Here is a 17463-nt window from a genome sequence, read left to right as displayed (position 1 = left end):
TCCAATGAAGGACCAAGTAAAGCAAAGATTGGTATAAAAGCCATCCAGGAAAAAGAGAGAAAATAAGAAAAGAGGAGGGAAAAGATTCACCACCTCTTCCTTCCCTTCCCCTTCCCATTCCCACGAGTCTTCAACTCCACAAACCCCATTTCCTTCAACCCTTCAGCCAAAATAGAAGAATCTCTCATTCCCGGAAAATCCTTCGCAGAATAAACCCTAAACGGATCCGACCAAGCCTCGGCAAGAATAGGCATAGATTGACCGGTATCTTCAACCGAGCCCCAATTCATAAGCCGGAACTGCAAACGATACAACCCGGCCGTCCGAATAGATAGGTCGGCAAAGATGAAAAATGTAGCGGGCTGGTGAAGTTTGGAGGCATTGCGTAGATTGGGATTAGGATGGGAAGAAAAAGCATTGTCATCTAAGCCCGAGCTGGAGGGGTGGGTTGGTGCGGAGTTGGGATCTGGATCTGCGTCGACGTAGAATGGGGACATGAATGCTTTTCCTGAGAGGAGGGGGGTGGAGAAGTCGTCGTCTGCTCGAGCGACACCGTCGGATTCTGGGTCTGCTTCTTCGGAGGGCTGAGGGGTTGGCGTTGAATTGGCGGGGTCTGATGAGTAAGGAAATAGTAGACAGCCTACTGTGAAGCGGGGATCTTGGAGGGTGTCTTTGTCGTCTTGGGATTCTGGGTCGAAGTCTGTGAGGAGGATTTGGACGATTGGTGGAGGGTCGACGGGGCGACGATCTCGGTCACCGGCGCCGCATGCTCGTGCGCCGATGGGCTGTTGTCGGACATGAAGATGGTATCGTGGTTGAATTGATTTCCGGCGGGGTGGTGCGGGAGGTGACGACTCGGGTTCATGATGTAAGAGTTTGTCGAAGCCATGGGGCATACTGTAAGGTGGAGTACGAGGGCGTTGGGGATCTTTCTCATTGGGTATGATGGCTGGAAGTTGACTGCCCACGGAGATTGGAGATTTCTCCGAGTGTATAGGGCTAGGTATAGCTATAGAACTGTTGCTATATCTAGAGAGATCCAGTCAGAAAAGGTTGACAAAATAGTATCCAGACAGCAGTACTTCTGAAGTAGAGCTGATCATTTGTGCACCAGACAAAGGACGGACGACTGACAGGTGGTGGTTCGATAAGAATAATGAAAAGAAAAAGGAACTTTACTGGGACTCCTGGTCGTATGATCGAAACCGATAACTAGGGAACTCATTGCCTTGAGTTGACAGTGGACTCGGTCTTTCTGTGTATATGACATTATAGTCTCGTGAATCCGCAATGATAGGGTGATGAACTCGTAGCGGCAGCGTCTGCGGTACCACAGGATTCACATAGCTACTATCCGCAGAAAGTACTGGCATATATCTTGGATCAGGGTTCCTCCGTCCCAAAGGTGGTAATCTGGGACCCCCAGGTGACAAGACAGGACCATAGCCTGGTGGACGAGAAGAACCATGATGCGAATGATATGTCATGGGCACAGGCTGATATGTAGGGTCATGAGGCCGATCAGTGGGATGCCCCCATTGCTGTGAAGGGGTCCTCGACATCTATCCTGAAAGGCGCAGGCGCCGTTGGGCGGCCGTTGCGCTACTTTAAGTAAGGCCCTGACTCTTTCAGCTCGTAAGGCATTGGATGTGACCCACAAAGCGGTCAGTCAGCCACACCCGCTCGGGACAAATTTGATGTCTCAGATGTTGTAGAGTTTCTTATATGTAAGGACGCAAGGACGCAAGTTGTGCAGGGCCGTGAGTAATCAAACCCCTCCAGATTGCATATCCTGGATCTTTCCCACATCTGATAAACGGAGGAACCTTTCGGTGAAAAAAAAATGGATCTGGAGAATATGCGAGGGGGTGAGTTCTAATCGTTTCTTCATTTTTCATTTCTTTTTCTATTCCTTTCTTTTTCATCATTTCTTGATTTTCCACGTATTGTAATGTCATGAAATAATACTCAAGAATCCACTTTCTCCCAATGATCCAATCAGTCTCCCGAAAACAAGTGTGAATTGTCAGTAGGATCTGCTCTCATGAATTTTACGGTAAAGCCCCACTGACGACTAGGGAAGACCCGGGGGAACGGGCCGAATAGGTGGTTTCGCCACTGTACATTTTAGTCTGTGCGTGATTTGAGATTTTTGGTCCCTGACAGACCTTGTAAAAAGACCAGAGTTTGGGATTTCGGCGTTAGCGTTAAGGAAAATATGCCATGCACGGAGGCTTAGGAAAGTTTCCTGGAATTCGGGATGTGGCTTGCCCACAGTCGCCTGAATGTCGGCCCTCGGGTAGTGAGAATTAGGGGGGGAAACCCAAGGAATCAGATTCCAAACCATCATGATCGGGTTGAAGTCGAGAAAAAAAAAGAAAAACAATAACTTTGTTGGGTTCCATGGAACTGGAACGGGATCATCTCAGGTCAAATAGAATAACTTTGTAGAGTATAAAGTAGAGTGTAAAGCGAGAGCGAGAGGCATAATCAAAGGCCCAATGCTGACCGACTAGTTCTGCCCAGGCTTGGCGTGATCTTCAGCCCCCACAGTGGGGGGGATCCTTGACACCTTAGTTTTCAATGGTGGCAAGCTTTTCGGTCAATTCATGTATCCAAAGTGTTTCGTGGTAAAAAGGCAGCCAGTGAAATTGGGGAAAAAGCGAACCATTTCCTATTTTCTCCTTCTCCAATGAAGTGATGGATCTAATGGGTCCAAGCGTTAAAGGCAAACATATCGATCCATCACAGTTGACTCCGTAACACTGTTTATACATCATTCTATGTAAACCAAAATATTTTTAGTCCGACAAATACCAGATACAAATAAAATCCCAGATCATACTAGTAGTGAAAGACTCGCATGACAAAGCGCCCCGAATCCAAAGGTTGGAAAATTGAAGATTCTGAATATTTAGCGAGTCCCCACATAGTCCGAGAATGAAAGTGGCCATTGCTTGACACGAACCTTGCTACCCTGAAACTTAGTACATACTCAGTGTAGATCTGTCGCCACGTTCTGAGCTGTTATGCACCCCTTTCACAAGAGATACTTCAAGGTAAAATTCCCACCGCTCGAGAGAAATGTGAAAGAAAGCCGGCGCGATCCCTGCAATGTGACGATCTAGAGTGGCTTGCTAGCTTTTACCGTCGATCCCTCCCTTTTCAGTTCCGTCTGGGTCACTCGAGTGTTTGCTTTCGAGCTGCGATGAATTGGTCGACGAATCAGAAAAATTCAGCCATACAAATTTCAGCGAAAAAGCGGTTCTCAGGTCTGGATCCAAGTGACATTCGTGGATCATAGGGAACTAAAAGTGGGTTTCTTTTTGGTTTTCTCCCCAAGATAGGGAAGAACATCCCCTGAGACATTGGAGATTATCAAAAAGCGGGTCTTTAAACTTCAGATCATGTGCTGGAAAAAGAAAAAGAGAATTTACAAAAAGATACATTACACCGCTGAATTGCAATCACATTACATGTGCGATCGTCTCCACATGCGATCCTCGAACGCGATCTTCCCTGTGCGTGAAGACTAGCCCGATGGCTCTCATCACGGACCCAAATCGGGGCTTGGGTCGATGTCCAAATAATAACGACCGGAGAACTCCCGATGCCGTCGATCAGGAGACAAGGGTAATGCATAAGCCTTGTCGAGGGGTCGGATATAGATCACAGCACCAAATGGAGCTGTTGACAACGTCGGACCATAGCCGATGACAGCCGAGTATTTCCCAACATATAGAGCAATCGTTTCACCGAACTGACGATCCCATGCCACGATATACCCGGATGGTTTCCATGGCTTGTTTGGTCCACGTCGCATTTCCAAGTATCCCAATTGCATCAAATGCAAGCTATTTGCTCCATCTTGGGGCTCGCCATTGATATAAGGACGAGCCCGCATCAAACCGAGGGCAGCCGGGGTCCATCGTTCGGACTGGTCTGTCAAAGTGGGGGGAGAGTCTGAGAACTCTATTGGGGACTGTTGAGGGCACCACCGAAATTCGACGGACGAGAACTGGGATTGGAAGGATTCTCCTTGCTCTAGGCTAAGCTGTGCAGTCACGTTGTATACATCGCCGTCGTAATCATTTAGCAAATCAACAACCTGACCAAGCTCTTGACGGGATTTGGAACTCCCATGGGCTTGTAGCTCTGGATAAAGTCGGGAGATATCGTCATATCCGGCGCAATCACCCTCGACGCTGATTAGTGGCTGATCCGTGAAATTCGCCCAGAGAGAATTCAGGCTTACACCAGAATGCGTACTGCAGTCTGGTTGCCCTTGAGTTTCTTGCCATTTAAGGCCCAATCTTTGCTCCATGTCGATGAAGCCCATTTCCAGCAGCCTTTTGTAACATTCATCATTGACCAAGTTGGCCAGTGATCTCCCCACAATAGGGTCCTTAAGCAGAGCCTGCAGATTGTATGATGTTTCGATATGGGGTAACATGTCGTTGCACTGCTTGGAGATGTCGTCCAGGAAATCCAGGGCTGTCTCCGAACGCCCAGATTGAACCAGGATCAAAACCACACTATAAGCAGAGCGACAGACTCCGGAATCTTTGCTATCGAATGTCTGCAAAAATTCACCCCAGAATTTATATAATGGCTCGTCACTGCCGATTCTAGCCAGGAGGCGGAGAAGTGCAGCAAAAGAGTGTTGATCAGGGCGAACCGAGTGAGACAAGATATTAAGCATATCCGAAGCTGTACCCCCTTCTCCTGTGATCTCAGCGAGCAAGGAAGAGGGGTCGTAATTCGGGATTTCAAAAAATTTGGCATTGACAGCAGATGTCAATGCTCGAACAATTTGATCTCCATAGGTCATTCGCTCAGCTGCCTGCCTTTCCCAGGAGCGGAGAAACTGTTGAAGGGCAGGAATGGACAAGTCTAGCGCTGCATAGTATACACCAAGCTCAAAGAGATGATGATCAATAGGCAGTTTGAGCCGTTCAAGCCTAGCAATAGTGTCGCTCAATACAGCAATAATCTCTGAATATGTGTTGTGAGATTGACAGCGTCGTAGCGCTTTCTCTAGAGCAAGGCAGTCATTCGTTTGTAGTCGCATACCTCCATCCTCATTAAAAGCGATCATTTCAATGATAGATTTTAAAGCCCGTAAATCAGTGACAGCATCAAGCAAAATTTCACCGGGTTTCAGGGTTGCTGGACGGACACCTTTGAGGGGTAACCACAATGCTGCAGGAGGGCCCAACTTCCATTCTGCATCAAGCAGCCCCAAAGCCTGACTGCGCAACATTTTATCGGGGTCATTCTCATGATGTACACAGTTCGAGGCCGTAACACTATACCGAAGCAGCTGAGAGGGGGACAGGACGATCGACCGAGTATTGGCTTCGGAGCTAACGAGGGCATCAATGGAGGAGTAGTAGCGAGGAAATGGTCGTGAATTAAGGGTCAAATGAGGAAGAAAGCCGTATCTTGTCATCCGAACCATGCCTTTCATGTTGGGCGAATTCTTGAACAGAAACTAATTTGTGGACAGCGCGAGTCACGACCCACGGGTGGAGATCGAAACTGACCCGCACGGCGTGGAAAGTCTGGGGTGGCAGTTTATGCAGAGTTGAGGGCGGTGGAAACAGGCGGTGAGGCTGATGTCATCTCATCGCCGAAAACTGCAGTTGCAAGCCCTCGCCCAATCCTTCAACCCTTCTCCACAAAATTTCACAAGTACATCCACTGCTTGTGCTCTCACACCATGCCGAAGACACAGAATCAGAATCCGTCCGTTGAGGACGCCGAAAAGACGGACCAGACGAACCTTTCTCCGGACGTTACTCCCGCGGACACCCCCAGCACAGAGAAACCAAATGTCGATAAGCAAGAAGACAGTGCGGCTGGCAAGGCAAATGACAGATTACAAAGATTCAAGGCCCTTCAGGCTAGAGCGGTAAGGTGCCCAGCATCCTAGTCACGAGCTTCAAATTCTCCATCGATCACATTACTGATATCCTCTAGAAATCTGCCAATGAGCGCAACCTGAAAGAAACCGCAGCGGAAACCCAGCGACTTGCTACTGATCCAAACCTGGCAACCTCACTTGCCCGCAAGCATGCTTTTGCCTCGCATAATCTCCTCAAAGCAGACACAGAAGCGACCGGCGAAGATTTCGAGCGCAAACGAGCCTGGGATTGGACGGTTGATGAATCCGAGAAATGGGATCGACGCATGGAGAAAAAGCAGCGTCACCGCGACAATGTTGCTTTCCAAGATTACACTCAGGACGCCAACAAGGTGTACAAGCGACAAATGCGAGAGCTTGGCACGAACCTGGAGGCATATGAAAAGGAGAAGCTGGCTGCAATTGAGAAGGCCGCCGCTAATGGCGACCTTGAAATTGTGGAGACCGCTGACGGAGAGATGATCGCCATCGATAAGAATGGCAGTTTCTACTCGACCGCAGACAGCGTGGGCTTTACCGACAACAAACCGGACCGCGCGGCCGTAGACCGACTTGTTGGTGATATTCAAAAGGCCGAAGAAGTGCGTCTGAAGAAACGCAAGGAGCGCCGTGGCGATGACGAAGCAGATGTGACATACATCAACGAGAAGAACAAGCAGTTCAACCAGAAGCTTGCCCGGTTCTACAACAAGGTATGTTACTATCATCTTCATTTATATGATCATCTTCTGACCTTTTCTAGTACACAACCGAGATTCGGGACAGTTTCGAGCGAGGAACCATGATCTAATGCGCCATGAAAAAAAAAATAAAAAAATTGAAATAATATACATGTGCTGGGCACTTTTCTGAGTGAAGATTGGAACAAGACGCTACAACCCGCGAAATCTCGTGTGCTTTATCGCGACCCTGAAATGTGTCTGCATCATTCGTGAATCGGGCTCCCTTAAAGCATCGCTTTCCTCCAGGCCTTTGTGGCCAATGCCTCAATCTGCTTTGTTCCCACTGCTCCTCTTGTTGACTCATCGTCCAAAGCCTCAACTACAGCTTCAGCCACCGTATCGGCTTTCAACGGCTTCTCGGCCATCGCACCAAGGAACCTAAGCTTGTTTCCCAGGAAAGTGTTGACCTCTGATGTTAGAAAGCCGCCCAAGGCGATCGGCAATGTGAACTTTCGGCTGGAATCATACAGGAAACCAGGTCGAATGAAGATACTCCGAAGTTCTGGAAGGGTGGAGGCGATCGCGTCTTCGGCTTCCCTCTTGGTGCTGATATATCGGGCGGGAAGGACCGGGGCGCCGGCCGCAGCGGAAATGTACGCAAAGGCTGGTACATGTTCGTTCAAGGATTCCTGGGCCAATGCAATAGCTGTTTCACAAGAGCCCATCAGCTTCCTGGAAACCCAGTTTAGTTAGATATCCCCAATCGATCAACTCACCTGAATCTCTGTTCATAAGCTCATAGGTCAATTGACCATCTCTTTCCTTCGGCTTAAGGGCTTCACCCTCTTTTCGTGTTGATAGATCTTGGCTTCCAAGCTTGGATGAGCTGAATGCCCGCTGAAGTCCCCCAATGATGGGTTCTCGGCCTTGTACCACACCCTTGTAGTCGGCCTCCAGCAGAATTCCCATCGAATGGACGACTGCAGTAGCGCCGCTCAGGAACGGCTTGTAACTCTCTGGCGCTAGAAGATCAGCTTTGGCCCACTCGATGGAGCTCGCCCAGCTTGGGCGTGTCGAGGAACCAGTGACCGTGTCCCACCGCGGTTCGCCAGACCGACTGGTGAAAACATCAGCATCCAAAGATCAGGGAAGAGAGCGCTTCGTCCTACCTTAAAGAGGTCACTGACCAGCCCCGCGCCGCGGCTGATTTGCAGATCCTGGAACCTGGAGCTGTGGGTTAGCATCATTCATATCCATATGCATATGCATCACGAACCTAAGAAACCGCTTCCACCAGCGACAACCAGCCTTTTGGTAGCCATTTCGTATAGAAGTATACACGGGGGTAATATTAAAATTTGCAGAAATAGGCAGTACGATTGACCAAGTTGACAGGTTCTCAAGCTATGCGAGAGCTCCGGCATGCCGTCACCGGGTCACGTGTCACGAGGGCCTTTTTCGCGCTCCTTCAACAGCTGAAGCAAGGCTTGAACTCAATTATTCCATTTCCACTCACTTCATCCCTTAAACGGACCAGCACTCCAATATGCCGTCTACACCTGCAAATAAGCGCGTTAGAGTGAGTACCCACTTGGTACAATCCCAAATCCGAGAAACCAAGCTAATCCCTTCATAGGGAGTTTCAGTATTCCGCCCATTCAGTATGTCTGAGCAGCAAACCTGCGGGTCAAATTAACACTAACACACCGATGTCCAGTTTTCGGCAGCGAAGCACAACTATTCGACCCCGAGAAGAAGCCCGCGAATGCGCCCACCGACCACACGCATCAGTGGCGAGTCTTCGTGAAAGGCATCAACGACGAAGATATCTCCTACTGGCTGAAAAAGGTCCAATTCAAACTCCACGAGACATACGCCCAAAGCGTCCGCACAGTTGAGGCACCCCCCTTCGAAGTCGTCGAAACTGGTTGGGGTGAATTCGAGATTCAAATCAAACTGTACTTCGTCCCCGAGTCAAACGAGAAGCCGCAGACACTTTGGCACAGCTTGAAACTCCATCCTTATGGCCCGGACGCAGAGGGTATGAAGGAGCGTCGGGAGGTGGTGGTGAGCCAGAATTATGAGGAAGTCATCTTTAATGAGCCTGTTGAGCCTTTCTATGAGATTCTTACTGGAGGTCCTGCTGGTACTGCTCCGCCTCGGGCTAAGGGCAAGAACACGAAACCAGGTGCCGGGAGGACCGCGGAGATCCCGCTTAACGATGCGCCGAAAAATCCATACAGTCGGAAAACGGAGAATAAGGAGCTTGATCGGATGTCAGAGGCCATGAAGACGGTTGAAGCGATGATCAAAGAGGAGAAGGACCGCTTGGTTGAGCGCGAGAAAACACTTGCCGAGTTGCGGGAAAGTGAAGGTATGCCCGCGAACACAAAGAAGAGATGAATGCCTGCAGGCTGCTTTCTTCTCAATAGTCTAGAAAGACAGACTATTGTATACGGGTTGTCAAATTCCGGAACTCACGTCGCAACTTCTGAAGAAGTTGTGTCTTCATTGATCACAACAAGTATCCAATCTCACGACCTCTGCAATATTGGAACCAGACCTGTGGATACCATTTGTTTGAGATTCAAACATGGTCCCACGGCAAAGAATCTATGGAATGATCCTCAATAGCAAGACTACCGGCAACCACCGACTTTCTTCAGCAGGTACCGGTGATTCCCGCCAAAGAGACTGGCTATCGGCTTCATAGCAAGGCCAAGGCTGGCAAGCCCTGTTCAATCCTGACAAGCGAGTCATGGCCGAAACATCTCAAGTCCCCGATTTGGTCACAGATACTGAACAGCGCTTTGGTATTTAGATACCAAAGCTACCAGGCTTAAATGCCAATCGAATATATTGTTGAATAGCCTTGAATGCAACCTGGAGAAAAATTCTAATCAAATCACCTTTCATAAGCTCCTATCGCCATCTCAACTACCAATAAAATATATGAAGATACCCTGCGTAAAGATTCACTCGTTAAGACGTTACTCAACTTCAAATTCGAAATAAGGCATTCTGTTCGCAGCAAATGAAATCGATTGGGGTGGAACAGCATTACCTAAATGATAAAATTTGACCAGATGCACTTTGTAATGATATAATATTTGTCTAAAAAATATACGGAGTGGTAGCTAGTACATAATTAATCTCCGGAAATGAAACAAACCGCAAAAGAGGGTCTAGTAGAAAGTCGCATCTTTGGTATCATCCATTCACTCCAAGAAAGACATCAGCGCAGGAAAGGATTTAGTCAAAAGCCGCATCCTTAGTGGTGTCTCTGGTCTCCTTCAAAAAAGGCATCAAAGCAGTCCCTCCAGTTCCGAACAACCCAGACGGGGTCTCATCCCTCAGTCCATCCACCTGGGCACTCGCCGTGGCGAGGTTGACATTCTCAGATGCATTTGTCTTTGGCGCACCCCGTCGAGCCGGTAGGATGATGTATCGCGTAACAATCTTCATATGAGTATCTCTGAATGCGGCGAGAGCCAAACACGCCGCATTGTATGATTCTTTCAGTGATTGTTCAGCCGGCGAAGACATGACAAATGAGCGGACGTTGGAGAAGTGGGCCAGAACTTCGAGGAATTTCTTATGAGAAGCAGGCATGTAGTCCCTCATTTCCTAATTTGAACAGTTCATGTCAGCATATCCATAGTAAGGAGGTTTAGCCGAGAGCCGTACTTGTAGATATCCAGAAGGCCCACTAATGCCGCCGGTGGCTGCATGGCTCACTTCCAGGAAGATATCAAAGGTCTGGATCAGCGAGCTTTGACCATTACTACCTCCACTGTATTGATGCCACTGTCCCTGGCCATTTCCCTCATCGTAGAAAACACCATTGGGCAGACCAGCACTGGCCATGTTCTTGCTACCAGCCAGGAAAGGGCGGAGTTGGTAGAAAAACACATCAGGGTCGCATCTCTCATACATACGTTGGAGAGTCGAGTTGAAGTCCCGCAGGCCATCTGTAAATCTGCACAACAATGCAGTCACGCGTGGTACATCGTTGGCTGTAGCCGCGGCAATAGTATCAAGCATCAGGGTGACAAGCTTGCCACCCTTCGCTTCAATAGCAACCGAAATAACAAGAAACCACTCTTCATCCGGTGTACCAGTAAACGAGGTTAACAGGGAAAGGTTATCAGGATTAGAGATATCTGCATCGTCAGGCGCAGTGTAGTTCCACAAAGTGAGCCCTGCATATGTTGCACAGGGCGGGAGTCCGAGATGTGCGCAGATCTCGAGGAAAGGTTTGGTAATACAAGGAGGGATTTTCTGGATATACAGATCTTGGTTAGGGCTGAAAAATATCCGAAATCCATTGATCAGGGGCTTACATCTCTAGGCTTCTCGCCGCCCCAGATATAGGCGTGGGTGAGAAACCCTAATACCGAGTAGGCGCGTCGCCATTCCGGCTCGGATTGTAGCCAGGTCACATTGAGGATTGGAAGGTTATCAATTAATGATCGGATGGATTCATCTTTGATCAGAGTTGATAGCTGGCTGGCAAGGAGTTCCCAGGGTTCGTAGAAACTGGGAAGTTTGGCGAGAGGAGGACTGGAGGGGAGGAAGCCATTATTATCGGACACGGCATAATCCTCCAATCTGATGACAGAGCTGAGCATCTCTCAAGGTTAGATAAGATTGAGATTAAAAAAATGACAAATGATGATTATCGTGGGTGTAGATGGGCTGAGAAAACGTTGAAAGGCTTGATGGATGGACGATGGACGAGGGAATGAGGGACTGAATATTGTAAACGAAAAGAAGTTCCCAGAACAGAAGGAGCCTTGAATTACTCACTCAGTTGGCCTTTAAAGAGAAACATTCGAATGTTCATATGACAGGGTAATATACGGTTGGCATCGGCCATTTTGATTTGCTATCTATAAATCACGGATCTCTCATCCGTCTTCCTATCCGTGTTCCGTGTTGGGATATGGAATGATGTAATTGCGAAAGCAACTTCAATTCCACCCATATTGATCACAGGAACTATGTAGATTCCAATTCAATCAACCTTGGAAGTTAGTGAGTTTACTTCGAGTTACTTGGAAAGATGATCCCTGGTAAAAGCAAACTTGCATACTGCATCTCATACCGAGTTTACCTCGAATCCCCCCACTTATGCATGTAACAAAGGTAATGAAATCAAACCAGACCAGATTATAGATTTCCGTTGTTTATTTTACGTTCGTACCTGTAAAGACTTCACATATAAAAAGCATTTCCATCATAAAACATTTGACATGATAACATCAAACCCAAAATTGTGGGGACGGATATGGAGGCGGAAGCGGAGATAACACCCGGATGCAACTGCCACCCCTCCGTTCACCTTATAAAACTCGACTGAATTGCGTGGCTTCTATCTCAGTCTCGGTCCAAACTTTCTTCACATCTTCAATCTGCCCGGGTGTTACTTCCCAATCCCTGTTCATTACCTCATCGCACAGCTTGCCCATCTATCAATATGGGCGGAGGAAACACAAATGGAGTCAAGGCACCCAAGCCTGTCTTCCCCGCTGAGGCTGCTTCTAAAGAATATGCTGCTTCTCTAGACCTGGAGGATCCTCTCCGAGAGATGCGAGATTTGTTTATTATTCCCTCTAAGGCTAATCTGTCTTGCAAGAAGCTGGCCAAGCCAGGTAAGTCGAACCAACAATAAATTGAAGGACGAAGGGTCTGACCATTGAATATAGGTCTTTCCAAAGAGCCAAGCATCTACTTCTGTGGTAACTCATTGGGCATTCAGCCCAAGGCGGTTGCCAAGTACATGGAAGCTCAGCTCGACACATGGGCGTCCATTGGTGTCTGTGGACACTTCACTAGCCTCGAGGACTCCCCTCTGAAGCAATGGCAACTCCTTTCCGAACAGGCTTCAGCTTCCATGTGCAAGGTTGTTGGCGCTACACCCGAAGAAGTCGCCGCCATGGGAACCCTAACCACGAACCTGCACTTCCTGCTCGCCAGTTTCTACAAGCCAACCGACAAGCGACAGAAGATTCTCATGGATTGGAAAGCATTCCCCAGTGATCATGTAAGTGAAAATTATATGTTATAGATCAGAGACCCAGACTCATGTAATTAGTATGCGATTGAATCGCACATCGCTTGGCACGGCCTCGATGCCAAGGAAAACATGGTCCTGATCGGCCCCGATGATAACCAATATGAGATCCCGACTGAAAAGATTCTCTCATACATTGACAAGCATGCTGATGATGCTGCCGTTCTTCTCCTGCCTGGCATTCAGTACTACACTGGCCAGCTGTTTGACATCCCCCGCATTACATCATACGCCCAATCTCGTGGTCTGATCGTGGGCTGGGATCTGGCGCACGCATACGGTAATGTTGAGATCAAGCTGCACGACTGGAACGTCGATTTTGCTGCATGGTGCACATACAAATACGGCAATGCCGGACCCGGAGCGATGGGTGGTCTTTTTGTCCACGAGCGCCATGGCCAAGTGGATTACAGTGAGGGCGAGGATGCGCCAAAGTTCCGACACCGCTTGACTGGCTGGTATGGCGGTGACCGGTCTGTACGGTTCAAGATGGACAACAGTAAGTTAAATTATGGTATACTCCTCAAACACTCGCTAATATTTGATATAGAGTTCAAGCCAATCCCTGGAGCTAACGGCTTCGTTATCTCCAACCCTTCAGTTATCGATTTGACAACCCTTTGCGCTGCGCTGTCTGTCTTCGATCAGACATCAATGGCTGACTTGCGTCAGAAATCGCTTAAGCTGACTGCATACCTGGAATTCCTTCTCTTGAAGGATACTAGTGATGAAACCAGCCAATTCGACATTATCACACCGTCGGATCCCCACGCCCGTGGTGCACAACTGAGTGTGTTGCTCAAGCCTGGACTTCTGCATAAGGTGGCTGAGCGTCTTCAAAAAGCGGGAATTATTTGTGATAAGCGTGAACCAGATGTTGTTCGTGTAGCACCTGTGCCACTCTACAATACGTTCTCAGAGGTGTACACCTTTGTGGAAACTTTCAAAGGAGCCTTGAGCACATAGCTCGCCTCCTATGGATGAATTTATTTCATGTAATGTTCGCATTCAATGTTGTTCGATCAAATGTGGCGACCTGTTCATAATGTAAGATTGCTTTGGGTCGTAAAGGAAAACCAGGGAACCATGTATTCAGTCCTTGGTATGTCTATCATACAGAAACTCAGAAATTCCCAATATTCTCCCAACTATCACCACCTCGAAGAAACTCTTGTCCCTGAGAAAAGAAGTTTGTAGCAAGGATAGAAAATTCATCGTTTGACAAAGCCAACTGCTGTGGCGCCACCAGTGAATTCGTAGGGTAATCGTGACCGCTGGGAAAGACGGAATTGGAATTAAAATTCGGAGATTGAAGAGTGGAAGATGATTCCTCCTGGGTAGTCAAACGAGTCGGGGCCGGTAAAGGCGAAGTCTGTGATACTTCCGTTGCCACAGATGGTGGTCCGGTATACAACGAATCCCCAAACAGACGCCGAGCAGAATCCACGTCACTATTGGATGAATACTCCAGAATCTCCCAAAAGCGAGAAAGATCAATCAGGAGACTTTGATTCTGAACACCTGGATCGGATTGGTAAGTGGCCGAAACCGCATTTTCCAGATGTTGAAGTCTTTCCGCCTAGATGGAGAGGAAGTTTAGCAAGCGATCAATTCGGCTTTATTATTAGATACGTACCAAGCGAGCCATATGAGGCCATCTCTGACCGATCTTTTGTACGAAATTGACACATTTTGTGAAGCGGTCTCGCTTTTGTTCCCTGATGGCTGGATTGTCTGTGAAGCTTAGCTGGAGCTCGATGGTAGCTACGACAGCAGCGCTATATCCCAGAAATGGATCTGAGACGAGGAACGATCTCTCTTCGAAATAATTGATGAAATGTATGATCCAGGTCGTATGTGACGATATCAGGTCGGAAGTATGTTGTAAGAAGATTTCGGGGATGGTACTCCTGAAAGTACGCAGACTCAAAGATAGCAGTAGTGGATGATTGAGGAGGCAGAGGATGGTGTGGTACATGAACTGGTTCAGAAACCACGGACCCCAGTACTCTCTATGAGTCTGTAGTTCCTCTAATGATCTGTCGCTGAGATTTGCTGGTTTGAACCGGTGTGTGAGTGGCATGCGCGTTTCCAGCTCCATCTGGAGCGCAATGACTTTGGAGTACTCTGAGTCGGGAGACCATGGTGGTACATTACCCGGTCGTCCCCGGTGCCGTACATATCGTGCTGTTCTTCCAAATGCTTCACTTAGCATTATGACATATGCAACGATTCCCTGGTCCTGAAGCTCGCTTCTTCGACCTGGAGTCGGGGGGCTTGGAGAGATAGCACGGGCCGGCCGACTTGGGCTTTGGGGATATGGTGGACCCCCTATGTCTGGAAGATCTAGGATTGAGAATTCGCCACCATGAAGTCGTCTGAGGAGACATATACTCCAGAAGCATCGCCTTCGTTCTTCGAGGAGGATACTATTTGTCGATACACGAGATTCGAGTCCAAGGTTGGCACACCGTGCAAGATTCATTGCCAGACTGCTGTGGATACTGGAACGATGGGTGTTGCCATCTAGAAGTGTGAGCGACAAACAAATAAATTCTTGATTCATGGTGTACCCACTTGTAAAATCAACCAGACTCAAAAGGCACAGGCACTGGAGAGTTGAGATTTCAACTGGCCCCTCCGATACTCGCTTCATTACCAGACCCCGCGCCACTTCAGCATAACCGTTCACCAATTCTGTCAGATTATGGTAGTTACGATATGAGTCCGAGAACCGCAGGCTCAGGGCCAGAATACCGTATATGATCTCAACATCGCGCCTTTCAAGACTGGCAAGGAAGCTGCTTCTGTGGAACAGGGGCAGGGGCTGAGATTCGCAATATAGTAAGTAGAGCTTTGCTATTGGAATAATCTCTTCCCACGGTGGAAGGATAATAGATGAACTGGATCCTGATGGCGTTGCAGCAGGAACATCACTTGAACCAGATTCGATTCTAGATCTTTGACACGGTGGATCAGTATAAAACGCTTCTGAGGCCGTGAAGGATTAATACCCTAGATGATCCAGAACTGCTCCTAGCTTGCCCTCTAAGCTACGCAATCTATCTTCCTGTGTCAACTGTTAGAATGGCACACTTATACCGTCTCGACAGGACTTACAAGGTTTGGAGAAGATGATGAGAGCGGAGCACTTGACCTCGGAAGGTCGTCCGGTACATATCGCCGTTTTAACCCTGCGTATACGCAGTCTTGTCGCAATCTAGCACATAAAGAGCAAATCGGCTGCGCTCCATTGCATTTTGCCTTTTTTCGTCTGAAAACCTGAGCATGGTCCCGAGTCCGATATGATGGGTATCTTGATCTTACCTGCAGGCCTCACAGGCGTGTCGAACTCGCTTGGCGGTATGCTCTGAGTATGACGAGTCCATTGGATTCAACAGTTGTTGCAAGATTCAAGACTCATGGTTGACGATTCGTGGTGATTTGTTTCCTGCCCAGGTGGTCCTGCCGTCCCCACCAAGATGTATAACTAATTCAGAATTGAGACTGCAGAGGACGGAGCAATCCAAATGTAGATGCCTCGGAATATTCATTCGATGAGGTCAGGGCATCCTATAGCCAAATGCCGCGTCGGTTGACAGATGCTAATTAGATGACTAATCGATACTGTATCCGGACCGGAGGTGGACCGGAACACGGAATAGATGGAAATATCAATTATAAGTGTAGTGTTTTGTTTACTGCAGATCAAATGCTAACAACTGAACATCTGGAGACCGCAGGCATAGTATGGTAGTACCGTTTTAACCTTGGAAGGTGCATCCGGTTCAGGAGGCCCAAGTACTAATAACCATGGTCTGCTCCATTTGAGCAATACCCGGCCAATGGCACGAAGGAAGCGTACAGTTGTTGGCTAATTATGACCGAAACAGCCAAAACAGTAAGTCCATGCATGTTTAAAGGAGCAAAGTAACTTCATTGGCACTTGAATTGGTGGTATATACAGCCCCAAACCAGTGTGCCTGCAAACAATCTAACAATCACCGGTAGAAATACACCAATATCGAGTCACTCAACATGCATATCCAACGATCCCGCCAACTGCAGATAGCATCATCTATTATCGTCGGACTAATTTAGATCCAGGTCTTGTGGCCCTGTTGAATATGTTAGTTGATATTCACGGACTATCTTCCGGTGATCCATAGCCAGAGGCGTCTAGGGAGAACAAGGATGCGAAACTTACGAAAACCATGCGGCACATGGCATAGGTGGTGGCTATTGTCATGTCAGTCTACTGCCTGTGGGTTTGCAATTCAATCCATGGTCAACTTACCAGCACCGAGGCCGTAGACGGAGATCAGGTAGGGGTACATGACGTAGCCGCTGCGGGAGGTCTGAATTGAAACGTTAAGTCAGCTTGTTGTTTGTACACAAGGGTCTAGTTGGGTCAAACGAACCTTCCACCATTGACGCTTGCCATCGTGGTTCTGGAACAGACGCTGGTAGTAAGGGACACGGTTCTCGCGGAACATGAACCTAAAGCCAAAAAATATACATTAGTCACTGCCACTCAATCCGAATCTGTTGCCTTTTCCCAGGGCAATATCCATGGCAATTGGCTATTGTGTTTCTGAGGAGCTGCGAAAGGATATTCGGCCGCACTCGGACAAGCGGTCCTGGGTGGAATTGGGAGTAATTGGGGATGTAGAGAGCAGGATTCGGTGTCGACATACCCAGCCAGACGAGGAGCGGTGCGGAACATTTTGGCGGTTGGAAGAGAGTGGAGGGGTTGGGCAATGAGAGAGGGAATGGGGTGATGTTCACGACTTGAGGAT

The 17463-nt window shown here is 48.2% G+C and overlaps 9 protein-coding genes across 9 annotated transcripts; 3 read left to right on the top strand and 6 right to left on the bottom strand.

Annotated features, from left to right (window-relative positions):
• Window positions 1-86: 86 nt before the first annotated feature.
• On the bottom strand, window positions 87-896 carry N7520_010407 (velvet factor family protein; the record flags this gene model as incomplete). Its single annotated transcript, XM_057144340.1, has 1 exon — window positions 87-896. The coding sequence occupies one exon, from the start codon at window positions 894-896 to the stop codon at window positions 87-89; it is 810 nt and encodes a 269-aa protein (XP_056990094.1).
• A 2654-nt stretch (window positions 897-3550) lies between these two features.
• N7520_010406 (uncharacterized protein) lies at window positions 3551-5470 on the bottom strand (the record flags this gene model as incomplete). The annotated part of the gene is made up of 1 exon (XM_057144339.1): window positions 3551-5470. The coding sequence occupies one exon, from the start codon at window positions 5468-5470 to the stop codon at window positions 3551-3553; it is 1920 nt and encodes a 639-aa protein (XP_056990093.1).
• A 252-nt stretch (window positions 5471-5722) lies between these two features.
• N7520_010405 (pre-mRNA-splicing factor SYF2) lies at window positions 5723-6716 on the top strand (the record flags this gene model as incomplete). Its single annotated transcript, XM_057144338.1, has 3 exons — window positions 5723-5914; window positions 5983-6618; window positions 6669-6716. The coding sequence occupies 3 exons, from the start codon at window positions 5723-5725 to the stop codon at window positions 6714-6716; spliced, it is 876 nt and encodes a 291-aa protein (XP_056990092.1).
• Window positions 6717-6872: 156 nt separating this feature from the next.
• Window positions 6873-7910, bottom strand: horA (ubiquinone biosynthesis protein COQ11; the record flags this gene model as incomplete). The annotated part of the gene is made up of 4 exons (XM_057144337.1): window positions 6873-7294; window positions 7365-7705; window positions 7758-7812; window positions 7865-7910. 4 exons carry the CDS (start codon window positions 7908-7910, stop codon window positions 6873-6875), a joined length of 864 nt encoding a protein of 287 aa, XP_056990091.1.
• Window positions 7911-8134: 224 nt separating this feature from the next.
• Window positions 8135-8991, top strand: yaf9 (YEATS domain-containing protein YAF9; the record flags this gene model as incomplete). The annotated part of the gene is made up of 3 exons (XM_057144336.1): window positions 8135-8167; window positions 8225-8249; window positions 8306-8991. The coding sequence occupies 3 exons, from the start codon at window positions 8135-8137 to the stop codon at window positions 8989-8991; spliced, it is 744 nt and encodes a 247-aa protein (XP_056990090.1).
• An 849-nt stretch (window positions 8992-9840) lies between these two features.
• Window positions 9841-11219, bottom strand: N7520_010402 (indoleamine 2,3-dioxygenase; the record flags this gene model as incomplete). The annotated part of the gene is made up of 3 exons (XM_057144335.1): window positions 9841-10215; window positions 10276-10869; window positions 10932-11219. 3 exons carry the CDS (start codon window positions 11217-11219, stop codon window positions 9841-9843), a joined length of 1257 nt encoding a protein of 418 aa, XP_056990089.1.
• An 848-nt stretch (window positions 11220-12067) lies between these two features.
• On the top strand, window positions 12068-13630 carry N7520_010401 (kynureninase; the record flags this gene model as incomplete). Its single annotated transcript, XM_057144334.1, has 4 exons — window positions 12068-12242; window positions 12297-12634; window positions 12686-13163; window positions 13215-13630. The coding sequence occupies 4 exons, from the start codon at window positions 12068-12070 to the stop codon at window positions 13628-13630; spliced, it is 1407 nt and encodes a 468-aa protein (XP_056990088.1).
• Window positions 13631-13787: 157 nt separating this feature from the next.
• On the bottom strand, window positions 13788-16053 carry N7520_010400 (uncharacterized protein; the record flags this gene model as incomplete). The annotated part of the gene is given in 5 exon segments (XM_057144333.1): window positions 13788-14243; window positions 14301-15618; window positions 15679-15734; window positions 15785-15980; window positions 15992-16053. 5 exon segments carry the CDS (start codon window positions 16051-16053, stop codon window positions 13788-13790), a joined length of 2088 nt encoding a protein of 695 aa, XP_056990087.1.
• Window positions 16054-16761: 708 nt separating this feature from the next.
• Window positions 16762-17390, bottom strand: N7520_010399 (cytochrome c oxidase subunit 7; the record flags this gene model as incomplete). The annotated part of the gene is made up of 5 exons (XM_057144332.1): window positions 16762-16782; window positions 16872-16903; window positions 16962-17022; window positions 17086-17164; window positions 17362-17390. The coding sequence occupies 5 exons, from the start codon at window positions 17388-17390 to the stop codon at window positions 16762-16764; spliced, it is 222 nt and encodes a 73-aa protein (XP_056990086.1).
• Between the last annotated feature and the right edge of the window lie 73 nt (window positions 17391-17463).

Source organism: Penicillium odoratum (assembly GCF_028828045.1).
Source record: "Penicillium odoratum strain IBT 22623 chromosome Unknown utg000008l_segment0_segment0, whole genome shotgun sequence".
NCBI classification, from domain to species: Eukaryota; Fungi; Ascomycota; class Eurotiomycetes; order Eurotiales; family Aspergillaceae; genus Penicillium; species Penicillium odoratum.
The sequence above is the reverse complement of the archived record's forward strand: the minus strand, read 5'-3'. Positions and strand labels throughout refer to the sequence as shown.